This window comes from Humulus lupulus, chromosome 3 (assembly GCF_963169125.1).
Source record: "Humulus lupulus chromosome 3, drHumLupu1.1, whole genome shotgun sequence".
In the NCBI taxonomy this organism is placed as follows: Eukaryota; Viridiplantae; Streptophyta; class Magnoliopsida; order Rosales; family Cannabaceae; genus Humulus; species Humulus lupulus.
The window spans coordinates 283,858,501-283,871,138 of record NC_084795.1 but is presented as its reverse complement, the minus strand read 5'-3'; the positions used below and the strand labels follow the sequence as shown (position 1 = coordinate 283,871,138).

At 30.8% G+C, this 12,638-nt stretch overlaps 1 protein-coding gene across 3 annotated transcripts; it reads right to left on the bottom strand.

Moving 5' to 3' along the window:
- Nucleotides 1-798: 798 nt before the first annotated feature.
- Nucleotides 799-7,711, bottom strand: LOC133824828 (probable ADP-ribosylation factor GTPase-activating protein AGD14). Of its 3 annotated transcripts, none has more exons than XM_062257809.1 (13): nt 7,389-7,709; nt 7,143-7,204; nt 5,274-5,361; nt 5,126-5,187; nt 4,949-5,045; nt 4,325-4,759; nt 3,285-3,923; nt 2,948-3,079; nt 2,755-2,865; nt 2,566-2,652; nt 2,015-2,150; nt 1,856-1,901; nt 799-1,080 (listed from the first exon to the last, which is right to left on the bottom strand). In XM_062257809.1, the coding sequence occupies exons 1-13, from the start codon at nt 7,482-7,484 to the stop codon at nt 1,011-1,013; spliced, it is 2,061 nt and encodes a 686-aa protein (XP_062113793.1). In that variant the 5' UTR covers nt 7,485-7,709; the 3' UTR covers nt 799-1,010. The 3 variants fall into 3 exon arrangements, with proteins under 3 accessions (XP_062113793.1, XP_062113794.1, XP_062113795.1); XM_062257810.1 differs by having other exon boundaries at nt 799-1,068; nt 7,389-7,706; XM_062257811.1 differs by lacking the exons at nt 799-1,080; nt 1,856-1,901; nt 2,015-2,150 and adding an exon at nt 2,164-2,361 and having other exon boundaries at nt 7,389-7,711.
- Between the last annotated feature and the right edge of the window lie 4,927 nt (nt 7,712-12,638).

Genomic DNA, 12,638 nt, shown 5'->3' with positions numbered 1-12,638 from the left:
TACATATGCAATGCATGAGAGTGTAACAAATAATAAACTTTTGGGAAAAAATGGTTAGAAAGAGACATGAAGAGAGAATCAACTTTAGATTTGCATATTGAGAATTTTCAAGCTCATATAATATTTCCAATTTACCATAGTTCAATGTATTTCTTAATGTGGAAGTTTATTAAAGGGTTTATGCCTTTTTAGACGTTTTTTGACTCATTACATGTTTAGACCCTGTGTTATGACAAATTACTTTTTAGACCCTGTGTTTTCTAAAATAATTCAAATAAAATCCTAAATACGATTTTGATCAAAGTTTTTTTAATTAAAATCACAAATAATTCATCAAACTAACAACTCAAAACAAAAATACAATCATTCTGCCTAATAACCGTGTTGTTATATTCAATTTTTTATTCATCAAAATCAAATATAGAGGTCTATTTAAACCATTTTACAAAACACAGATTCCAAAAAATAATTTCTCAAAACACAAAGTCTAAACAAGTAATGAGTCAAATACAGAGTCTAAAAATATATAAACCCTTTATTAAATAGAAGAAAAAAATAATGAAGAAAAAAATGTGTTTGCTCATTTCTCTCCTTTGAGACCCAAAATCTTATATTACAGAGAAGGAAATGTTTTTCTTTCATTATTATTGATAGCTTAAATGAGATAATTTTAGTACTTAATCTAATAAATCATCAAAGATCAGCAAGATCGACAATACTTATCATTTATTTATATTTTGACAATAAGGTAAGAAATGACTATAAGTACGCAAATGTTGAGAGTAAAACAAAACAAAATAGGGAAAAAAAAATTATGGCCTTACCGATGGTCTGAATGTTATACACAGCAAACTTTATTCTACAAAAAATACAGACACAAAAACCATAATATTTTCATTCTCAAGGAAATGCAGAGAAATCAACAAATTATAAACTGAAAAAGGAAGACAAAACTAGTAACTTCTATCAACTAAAAATGATCAAAGAACTATTCTTTCCTATAATAAATTCTACGCGAATGGATTTCCTCCGATCGACGACGCAACAGGCCCCTGGGCTGGTACATTCCTGCCGAACAAGCTAATAGTTATTACAGTCAATGAAACATAACATGGGTACACAAGACAGTAGACTTCATTTGTTGAGTGCTGCTATTCATTGTTAGAAAACAAAACATTGGCTCGAAAGCGCCATTGAATAGATGGCATGTGTTTCGTTTTGCTATGTGGTTTGAAAAATAAAAACTAGGGTTTATACATTTTTAGATACTGTGTTTCGCCTCCTGTTTGGACTCTGTGTTTTGACAAATTATTTTTTAGACCATGTGTTTTAGAAAATAGTTCAAATAGGCCCCTAAAACTGATTTTGATGAACAAAAAATTGAATATAACAACACAATTATTAGCCAAAGTGACTGTATTTTTGTTTTGAGTTGTTCGTTTGATGAATTATTTGTGATTTTAGTTAAAAAAAATTTGTTCAAAATCGAGTTCAGGGGTCTATTTGAACTATTTTAGAAAACACAGGATCTAAAAAATAATTTATCAAAACACAGGATCCAAACTGTTAATGAGGCAAAACACAGGTCTACAAAGGCATAAATCCTAAAAACTATATGGACTATGTAGAGTTCTAGCACTTGTGTGATTTGGAAGAAAAAAAGTGATAAAATCTTTCAGGATAAGGAGATATCAATGGATAAAAGCTTTCATTCTTTTTTCTGATTATTGTGAGAATAGGAGTTATCTTTTGCTTAGCTAAGTCTGTTTGATGTGATTAGGTGCAACAATCATATTTGTTGTGAATTATTTATAAAATAAGTCTTGTTTCTTGTCCAAACAGAAAAGTAACTCACTGTATTTGGGAGCTTGGAACTTGTGGGGATAGATATGTTACACCACCTACAAAGAATTAAAAACAGAAAGAACAAAGAAGAGCATAATTATACCCCAAAAATTTCCATTGAAAGTTTCATACTACCATTGAATAAACAGGTGTGCATTTCAAAGGATACCTTGTCCAGCATCAGGAATATAAGGAGTCGCTGAATTTTGAGGAAACCATGGTTCAGATAAACCACCAAGGTAACTGGAAGGAAGCTGGGCATCCGGTAGAGCACCTTGCATTTGTAAGGAGCTCATGTCCAGAAACTGAAACAAAAATTAAAAAAAAAAGACAGAATCAGAGAATATATGCAAAAATCCATAACCTCCTAATCGGCATTTCAATCTTATCTCTTATTTCTTTTTAGTGATGGAGCTGAAGACAATTTCCTCCAGCGAGGATAGTGACCAAAAAGGGACTTGTATCTGTTTAGCTAGCCGGTTAAGCATTTACTTTATGAAGAAAGATATCCACCAGCTAGTATAAAAGAAGAGAAGTAAATTCAACATGTAATTTTGAAGAGACTTGGCACACAAAAAGATACATTTGTTGATATCTACACAAGCAGCTTATTCACAACCAATGCACTTTCTTGGTCTTTCACACAACAATCAGACAAATTAATTAAATTAAAATGAAAGGAATTTTTAAACCGGGTAAGTAATCACAGTGTAGCTTTACCATGTTGTTTTCTTCCGGTTCTGAATCATAAGGAAGATCAAATGGGTTATTTGATTTGCGATCGGTAGAATGCGACTGCGTTTCTCCCTGTAAAAAGCAGAAAGCTTGCGACTCAAAAGAAGTTTAAAGAAGAGGGGAAAAAAATCACTATTTTACCAAAATCATTTAAAGTATGCAGAAAGTACAAACCGTTAAAGGAAGCATTGGAGGAGTATATGATGGCCCCACTGCAAGAGATGGAACAGGACCAGGAGGTTCCCCATGAGAAGCAGCCCTTTGGATACTTTCTAAATTGGAGTTCTGTGAAGAAATATTTTCAGTAATACTACAAAGAGACATGACAAATAAAATTTCAAAGCAATATAAGTTTCATGCGACCAACCTCGGAAGCTGTAAATGCCAAATCCTGATTAGCAGTTGAAGAATGCCCATCTATCCCCACTAGTGGTCCGCCATCCTGTTTAAAGCCCTCCAAAGGATGCTGTCCAACAGTATCTTCAAAAGCATTCCATAGCTGTTTCATATATAAATATATATTTATATTAACGAGAGATTGAAGTTATTATTGCTTGCCATATTCATATTCTAGAAGAATATTAGGCATAAATAACCCCTATAATAAAATCATAAATGTATGTAAATCAAAACCACAAAATCACAGAAGTTTTTCATCACTTCCAAGCCCATAAATAAAACTGTAGTTTGTCAGTAACATATACCTGAGTGTTTGTGCTATTGGGATTGGGAGCTGTTACACCCTGCAAACTATCATTCCATGGACTAGATATATTCAAAGAACTGTGATAACTAGAATCTTGGAATGATGGCCATTGCATGCTTGTATCAAAGGATGAAAAGAGATCAACCTTTCCTAGAGACTCTCCACTGTTAGAGGGTATAATTCCAAGGTTAATAGGAGTTGTGGACTGAGGCGTATCAAATGTTGCCCATCCTTCATTTTTAGGGGCAGGAAACTCTGGTATCTTTTCATTGGAGATTGTTGTAGACTGTAGCTGATCCGTAACAGCAAACAAGTCCAAAGAGGGTGGCGGTGAAGTTGACGATACTACTGATGGTTGAAACAGATCTACTGATAAAGGAGCTGGTGCTTCTGGTAACTGAAACAAGTCAATTTGTGCTGACGAAGATACTGTTTCTGGTACAGATGGGGACTTGAAAAGATCCAAATTACCAGAACTTCCCAGAACCGGTGATCCATTAAAGGATGATTGGTCTTGGACTGCTCCAGCAGCTTGTTCGAAGTGTGAGCCAATATCTGTTAAACCTCCGGAACTAAATGACTTGTGAGGCACAAAGTTGCCTTCAATTGATCCAAAACTTCCAGAAGATCTACTTCTCTGAATAAAGGAATAAGTGAGCGAGATTAATAAAAGGGACACCCAAAAAGAAAAAGCATATTGTAATGAGAGAGCGAGAGAAAGAAAAAGGAATTCTGAATGGATGTAGAATGCAATATATATGGAGCAACCCCAAAAACCAAGACATGCACATCAAAAAAACATTGACAAGAGCCAACATAAAATGTTTTAAGTCGTTACGTCTTTTACCTACACCCAAAAATAAATGAATAAACTGATTCTTTAAAAGCATATTTACTTTTAAAAAAAAAAGGAGCAGCAGTGCAAAAGGTTTCTACTGGCATAAACGAAACTTTATCAAAAGAAGAATAAAGAAAAGCAAAGATATAATAAGATGAAAGTATTTAATAATAGAAATCAATTTCACCTAAACAATATACCTGCGGAAAAGAATCTACTGCTTGGCGCTTAACATCCTCACTCACAACATCCCTTGAAGAATGGAATGGTGGACTGCTGAAACCAGTATCCTTCTGATAACTAGGGGACTGCGTACCTGATCTAAAACTAGGGGACTGTGTACCTGATCTGAATGGATCCCCTCCACTGGAGACAGAATAGTCTGAAACTCGAGAATTAGAGCCATCATTGGCAAATCTATCCTCATACATTTGCTCACTTAAGCGGCCAGGACTGTAGATAAAGCTAGACATCTTCCCTTCATAGCGGCCTCGGTCTGATCCAGGCTTCCTGGTAAGCGCAGCTGCTTGTTTTCCATACCGGCGATCCTCATACTGATGATCATAAGGAGGACTTTGAGAATAAGAATGGTAAGAACTGGCACGTCTTGTATCATCTTCATGAAGTCCACGATTCTGTCAAATTAAATGAAGAATGAAACATTTCAAGCTTGTATTCATGACATGATGTTGAAAAAATGGTTGTTAGCTGCACATAGGATAGTATTTATCTTCTTTATCACACACAACACATTATTATGTAAATAAAATATTATGTTTCTTAATAGCTTTAGTTTAAAGAATTTAAGTTCAGATATCTCTTGCCTGTGTATCTCTTGGAGGCTTGTCGGTGGTTTTTCCTCCTGCGTATTTTCTATCAACATACACATCTTTTATGAACTGCCGAACTTTGTCAACATTACTGCAAAACATACATATAAGATAAGAAAATCTATTTTATTTACGTGAACAAATGAGGGAATTATATTGTATAATTCTGACCTGCTGTCAGGAAATCGGTGCCTCTGAATGTCCCAATCCTTCAAATATATTTCTCTAGCTCGCTGAAAAGATTGAATGGCTAAGCAGCATAACAGTAGTGACTCGCTGTTTCTATATAGAATAATTAAGTAGCATTATTCATACAAACCTGATTACCACCATTTTGAAGTGCTTCAACTTCTTGAGAAGTAAATTTTGCCATCGATACAGACTTCACTCGATGAGTAAACTCTCGGCTGGATAAACAAAAATGTGAAACTTCATTACGAATAAAACATCCCTAAAAGTAATGTTTCTTTAAAAAAGAAACGAAACCCATATTTATACTTCCAACATTTTAAGTAAATTTTTCAATGCATACAGAAGCTGATAAATAGCAATTGACAAAATTTCAAAGTCCAATGCAAAAACAAACTTGTGGGGCAGTCGGCACCAATACGTAAACACAGAAATAATTTATACGAAAATAAAAACAAAAGAAAACAATAAACTCCAGAAGACAACGCAACAGAAGGATTTGAAGGAAATCTACACCAAAAGTCATATGTATGTACCTAACACCATTAAACTCCTTTTGACAAAAATTACCAGTCACGTATGCAAAGTCCAAAAATAAGAATCACCAGTTTTCAAGAATAAAACATGTACACTGAACCCATTGCTCTAGAACAGATTCTTTTGTATTCTGATGTACATAACCCTGTTGCAGCTTCGACAGATTGTCACTATAATTGAAGAAAAAAAAAAGTTTTACATGTGGATTATGACATTGTACCATCCTCGCCTTAAAATCCTGAAAAATCAAGAGAATAGGATTTTATTCTAAAGGGGATACAGCTGCAGCAATTGGTGTTGGTGTGGTCAGTTGCTAGTTAGAGATCACAAGAACATTCTATTAAAGGGACCATTTTTATAGGTTGACAAAGATTCTAAAAGTTTATAGATTAGAAATACAAAGCAAAAATTGGGTCTTTGACCCATTTGAACAAAGTTGTGCCAGAATCAGATATTGTCTCTTGTGCTGGAGCTCTTGCACTAGAGGAAAAAAATAAAGGTTTTTACTAGGAAGGTTAAACCACCATAACATGATTGAATTGGAAGAATCAATTTCTGTATAAGATAGCAAGAATCAAGGATGGAAACACGAGCGAAGGTATCAACATCGCAGAATGAACGAAAACTAATGGTCCTATCCCCATTAGGTTAGAGCCAGAAAGGAAAGAAAAAAAAAACTGTCCAATATAAAAAGAATTATATAATTACCAGTAATAATATTCTTCTATAACAAAAATATTAAAAATACACAACTATGAGGGTAAGTTGAGTGGTCAAATCCATGGTTCGCTCTTATAAGATGTGAGGTTTGATTTCTTATGGGAAACTACATAAACATATGCTACACACCTTCTATACATGTTTAACAGGAGGAAACAAATATAAAAAATAAAAACAAAGAGGCGAATGCCTATAAACAAAACTAAGGAGGTAAAAAAATTTGATTAAAAGGTTCAACTGTTGGATATAAAAAGTAAAAGATCAAATGTTAACCTATAGGCGCTATAAAGGGAATAAAATTCATAACGGTCAGTCGAGCCAATGGGCCGAGTAGGAAGGATTCCTTGCTAAACTGTTATTCTAGTAGAATATAACATCACAAACATAAGTGTTAAGACTGCCTGCCACAATTTTGTTTATTCAAATTTTCTCCCTAATTAATACCCCTAAATTCAACATGAACACAAGACAACTAAAGAAATTTATCAAATATAACAAAAAAGAAGCTACATCAGATAATAACCAAAGATAGAATCTAAACTAGGTATAAAATTAAAACTTTCTTCTGGATAGAATCTAAACAATTGGATTTAAATTGATTGAATCAAAGTATTATTACATCACATTATAAATATATAAAATCAGCTCAACATCACGCTCAAATTTCACAATGTAGTATGACAAACACATTTCGCAACAAGACCAAAATCAAAATTGCTCCAGAATAAAAGAAAACACTCACTGTATTCCGCTGCACGCTATACAAACGAAGCTCCAAAAATTCGTACAGACATACTGGGGACCCTGTCCAAACAATCACAACTCAATAAAAACAAAACAAAAACCAATATTTTCCGCTCAATTTCACAACTTATTAAGCTTTCTCGAAAGCCAATCACATCACTGACTAGATAAACTTCCTAAACTAGGTACCGAAAATCGAAAAATCTCCTTTAAAAAAATTCAAAAAATGAGAGAAAACATATACCAGGCTATTACAGTTGATGCATTTGCGATTAGGAGGTAGCTTCATAAGACCTCTAATAATCTTCTCATTTCGCTCCTCTTCCTTTCTACTCCCCATATTTTCCCGAGAAAAACGTCGAAAATTTCAGCGAGAAAAGCAGAGAAAGTTGATGAACGAATGATCACACTGCGAAACTAGGAAAAATTGTCGGAGAGTAGGATTAAGGATCGAGAATCGGTAGATTTGGGAATGAGAATCTAGGGTTTATGATTGAATTTCAAAGAGTGAGGATTAACATTATTCGAATCAGCTCGATTAGACAGCCACAATGCCCCATGCCTTTCCTTTTTTATTTTATTTTTAAAAAAATCACTTTTTTTAATTATTTATTTTTTCTATTTTTGATAAGTACTTCTAACGATTACTTTATTGGAATTCAAATCAAATTTGAAATAAATAATGATGATATTCAAATTCAAATACCTTTTGATGTTTTTTTTTTTTAACTAAGAAAAAATGGTTATTTTATTTTAGTGGAATTTGGAAAATGATTGTGGGACACTATATTTTGACTTAATAAATACTTTTGAGGAATTTTTCTCTATTTGATAGAAAGTGACCCTATAGGAGCTCAAGGTGTCTACTTCATCAATGTGAAGAAGCTTAACCAAAACAATGGAACTTTGACAATAATGCCTAAGGAATTTAGGCTTGTAAGCTCGAATAGAGTGGACTTCATCTCGAGCAACTTCGACAAGAAAAGATTTTGAACTCGTGACATTTGAAAATGTGACTACGGTATGTTTTTAGTAACATTTACAATTTTTGTGACATTTGTCGCAAATGTAAGATATGTCAATGTGAGTAAAAGCTAGTGACATTTTCAAATGTAACAATAATATTTTTTTAATGATATTTAAAAATGTTACTAAATAATAATTAATAGCATTTTCAAATGTCACTATATTATTTATTATATTTTATATTTATTTTTATTTTTATTTTTAATAAATATATTTATATTTATAATAATTTTATATTTATTTTTTATATTAAAAATAATTTTAGTGACATTTTAATAAATGTTACTAAACTAAAAATGTTATTAAAGTATTTTTTTAATATATTTAAAAGAAAATTAAGTACATATTTGATAATTAATTCTTGCGTTTTATTTTTTAAGTATTGAAGATGTTTTTTATTCTGAAATATTTTTATACAAATTTAACTTAAATAATATTCACAAATATCTCATAATAATCAACAACAAAAAATCTGATAAATATTGTAAATAATACATAATTGTTGCAAAATAACATTTCTTAAAACAACAACAACAATGTAACTTCTATGTACAAAAACATTGAAATAAACACCAACAAAAATAAAACACATACATGAGTTTAATTTCTACAACATAAAACCATAGCATTGAGTCACCAAGTTGTATATCTGATTCCCTTGGAACCTACAAGAGAATAGAAATCATATAAAATTATTTGTATACACACATATATAGATATAATGACATTTGATAGAAGATAATTATTGTAATTTTTTTATTTAGCTTACCACAAATGTTATTGGCCATGCAATAGGGGCTCCAACAACTTGACCAATTGTCTTAAAATGTCTATATGATTTAATCAGTTGTTCTTCAGGCTTAATAGGAACTTGTACTATAACTTCAGAAAAAAAAAAAAAAAGATCTGAGCTTTTTTCCTCCAACTTCTTTTGATGGATCTCTACTTAAAATGATACCAATAGCAATTGTTTCAAGCTCACTAGTGACACTCTTAAGATTGACTACTTCTCAAACCTGTATGTATTATATTAATAAATGAATAATTTCAATAGTGGAGGATCCACTTATAAATATTTAAAAAAATGATAATATAATAGTAATACCTCAACAACAGGAATATCATATGTTGAAGAAGAAAATCATAGTTGACGTTGAGTTTCTTTGTTATGTAAGGTACAAGCATTTATGGCCACATATATAACAATAAATTAGCAAAATAACTATATATAGTTTATAGGTTAGTAACTTAAAAATCAACAAAATAAAATAAATCTTAACCACGTGTGAAGATGTAGCATTTTCATTATAATGTAATGGCTGCACATAATTAAATTTAATGTAGTTAGTACAACTTGTTGTGAATAATCAAAATAAATGAAAAACTAGTAGTTTGACTAACCTGAAGTGTAGATATGTCATTGCCATTATTTTGCTTGCTCAAAATAGTCTTAGTAAGAATTTGAACTTGAGACCTTAGATCATTTACTTCTGCAGAGTATCTACATACTCATTTTAGTTTCTTCTCCAAGTTGATTTATCCTTCCACACATCAGATGGTGATGCGTGTCGTATTGCGTACCAAATTTAACAAATATTTTATTTACTCTCAAACCAATTATTTAGTATAACGGCAAATAGAGGTTGAACCCAAGGGAACTATATTCAGTTTATTATTCACAAAAGCTTGACAAAGTTAAATTGGAAAGGGGGGTTTTGGAAAGTAAAAGTAAAAGCAAGAATTAAGAAAACAATTGATAGCAAGAAGAGATTAACAACGATTTCAAAGATGGTTAAGAATTATTCTCCACCTTAGACAATCATGCATGAATATCAATAATGAATATTATTCCGATTCCCAATTAAACTATTAACCCTGTAGATAATACTTAAGCAGTCAATTATCTCAATCTCCCTATCACAATCAATTACGGCTAAACGCTCAATAATCAATTCTTTTTACCAAACAACAAACCTATTAAGCATACGATTCATTCAATTTAGGAAAAGCATTAACAACAGTGGAGATAGGTTAATCTAGGCAATAAATCAATGAAGCATTTAATTCATTTAACCTAGGTTCTATTCTTCATCACAATCAACAATGCTTTTGACCACATCATCAATTGCAATTTATCACAAACACTTAGAATCATAAACTATTAGGTGAATAGAAATTCTAAGATGACAGTAAAATAATGCAAGCCCTAATTAGTTGTACACCCTAACAAGGAATCACAATATTTCATACAATAGGCATAGAAGAATAGAAGCAATTTAACATTATGGAAATCAAGAACAATATTCACATCTCAAATCAAACATTCATGTCTGGGTTTTGAATAACCCTTAACCTAAAAGAAACTTAGCCAACAATCATGATGAAAAACATAACCAGAATCAAAGAATAGAAAAGTTTCGAGAAGAAGAAAACTATTGAAAAAGTTGAATGCGATCCTCCTTCTTCTCCTCCGCTCTCTCTGTGTTCCTCTCTCTAAAATCGTGTATCTAAAACTTAATTTACGAATATGACCTAATCCCCCTTTTATTTCCCGCCCAAAAAATAAGAAAAATTGAATTTGAATTTGAATTTTAACGCGTGCCGCGGCAGCCATATTTCCTTGCCGCGGCACGAGACTCTCTGTTTCTCTTGTAGCGGCAGGGACTTTTCCCTGTAGCGGCAAGGACCTGTCTGACTTGCCTCGTAGCGGCAGGGACTTTTCCCTGTAGCGGCAAGCTCTCAGATTTCTCGTACTCTTGTTATTTTCTCGATTTTTCTTCTCTTTAACACTTTACTCCAATGGTTAGAATCCTACAAAATCATCATTCAACCAAAAATCATAAAAAATATACAATTATCTTTAAAAATAATGATTTAGATTAAATGAAACAAATAAAAAAAACGATTCTAACTATCCCCAAACACACTACTTATGAACACAAAATCTGATAAGTAGAAAGGTAAACTTTATACAAAAATATACTTATCAGATGGGCAAACACAAAATCCATACATGCGAACTGATCCATGTTTTTCTTTACCCATAACTTTAGAAAAAACGTCATTCATACTCTTTTTGTTTGATGCATCTTTAATCAGTTCTTCTTTCTCTTGTAATTGTAACTATTATTGATTTAATATTGTAAACATATAAGTTAAGATTAAACAAAACTAGCAAGCAAGAAATAACACATTAATTAAGAATAATTGGATCATATCATTGCTTCTTTTGTTTTCTCATTAGTAATGCTCTTATCTTTTTTTGAGCAGCAGATTTTGAACATGGTTGCACGTGTTGACGTACTTGCACTATCTTTTTTCTACAAAAGAACATATTGTTTTAATTAAAAAGCAATGAAATTTACCTAATTTTGAAATAATATTCAAATGTTAATGTTAAAATACTAAATAAATTTCACCTGTAATGCTCTAAGTTGAGCAAAACTCTTTGTGCCAGTTGTATGGTTGTATTTTTTTCCTGCACGACTAGTTTTGTTTTTAGCACTTTTTCTCTAAAAGAATATTAAAGATTAAAATTTAGTTAGTAAACAATTATTGAAATACAATGAAAATAATGCAAGTTAATAAAAGTTTGAATGAAAAATACAATTGCACTTTTTGTTGCCCAATATTTTATTAGTTACTCCCATTGATCATCATGTACTCGTTTGTCTTTATATTTCTTTTGCTCTTCAAAAATTAAGTGCTCCAAATAATAAGTTTTTTTAAGATAAGATTTCCAAGCTCTAAGTTTCCTTCCAAAAGTTCTAAAAGTCCAATTCTTAGCATGAGGAGGAATTTCAAAATTTTCCTACAAGAATTTAAACACCGACTATTCACAAATTCAGATAAAATTTAAATAAATGAACAATATTATATATAAAATAATGACATGAAGATATTGTAAGAAAAATTAAATCAAAACATTTTCTATGGTTTTTTTTTTAAATAATGTGATGACTTTTTAGATCACAAACTATTTTATTCAATAAACAAAATATTCATGATATTAATCAAATTACACATTCATGATTGAAGAAAAAACTTGTTTATTCTTATTTGAAAAAAAAATATATGTTATTTTAATTTTTTATGTAGTCACGTAGTCATCCTATTTATACCACACAAGTCACGATACTTATATAAAATATATTTATAATATTTATTGTTATTTAATATAAATATAGATTTATATAAGTTAGATAATAAGTAATAAAAAACATATTTTCTTTTTAAATATAAATTATTATTTTTCAATAAAAATTAAGATTATATATTATATATTATATATTATTATAACAATAATATTATATATTATTAAGATTATATAATAATATTTTATAACATTTGAATTTATATAAATATAATTATTAAATATCTAGTCATCTATCAAATATTACTATAATAATAATATTTTATAATATTTGAATCAATAGTTTATTTTACTAAAATTTTATAAAAATTATAA

Bases quoted from the DNA above. Each gene is read 5' to 3' on its own strand.
- LOC133824828 (XM_062257809.1), bottom strand. From the start codon at position 7,484: ATGGGGAGTAGAAAGGAAGAGGAGCGAAATGAGAAGATTATTAGAGGT. The intron at 3,924-4,324 runs GTATATTGTTTA...TCCTTTATTCAG, and splicing joins CAGTAGATTCTTTTCCGCAG to AGAAGTAGATCTTCTGGAAG. The intron at 2,866-2,947 runs GTTGGTCGCATG...ATTTCTTCACAG, and splicing joins TGGCATTTACAGCTTCCGAG to AACTCCAATTTAGAAAGTAT.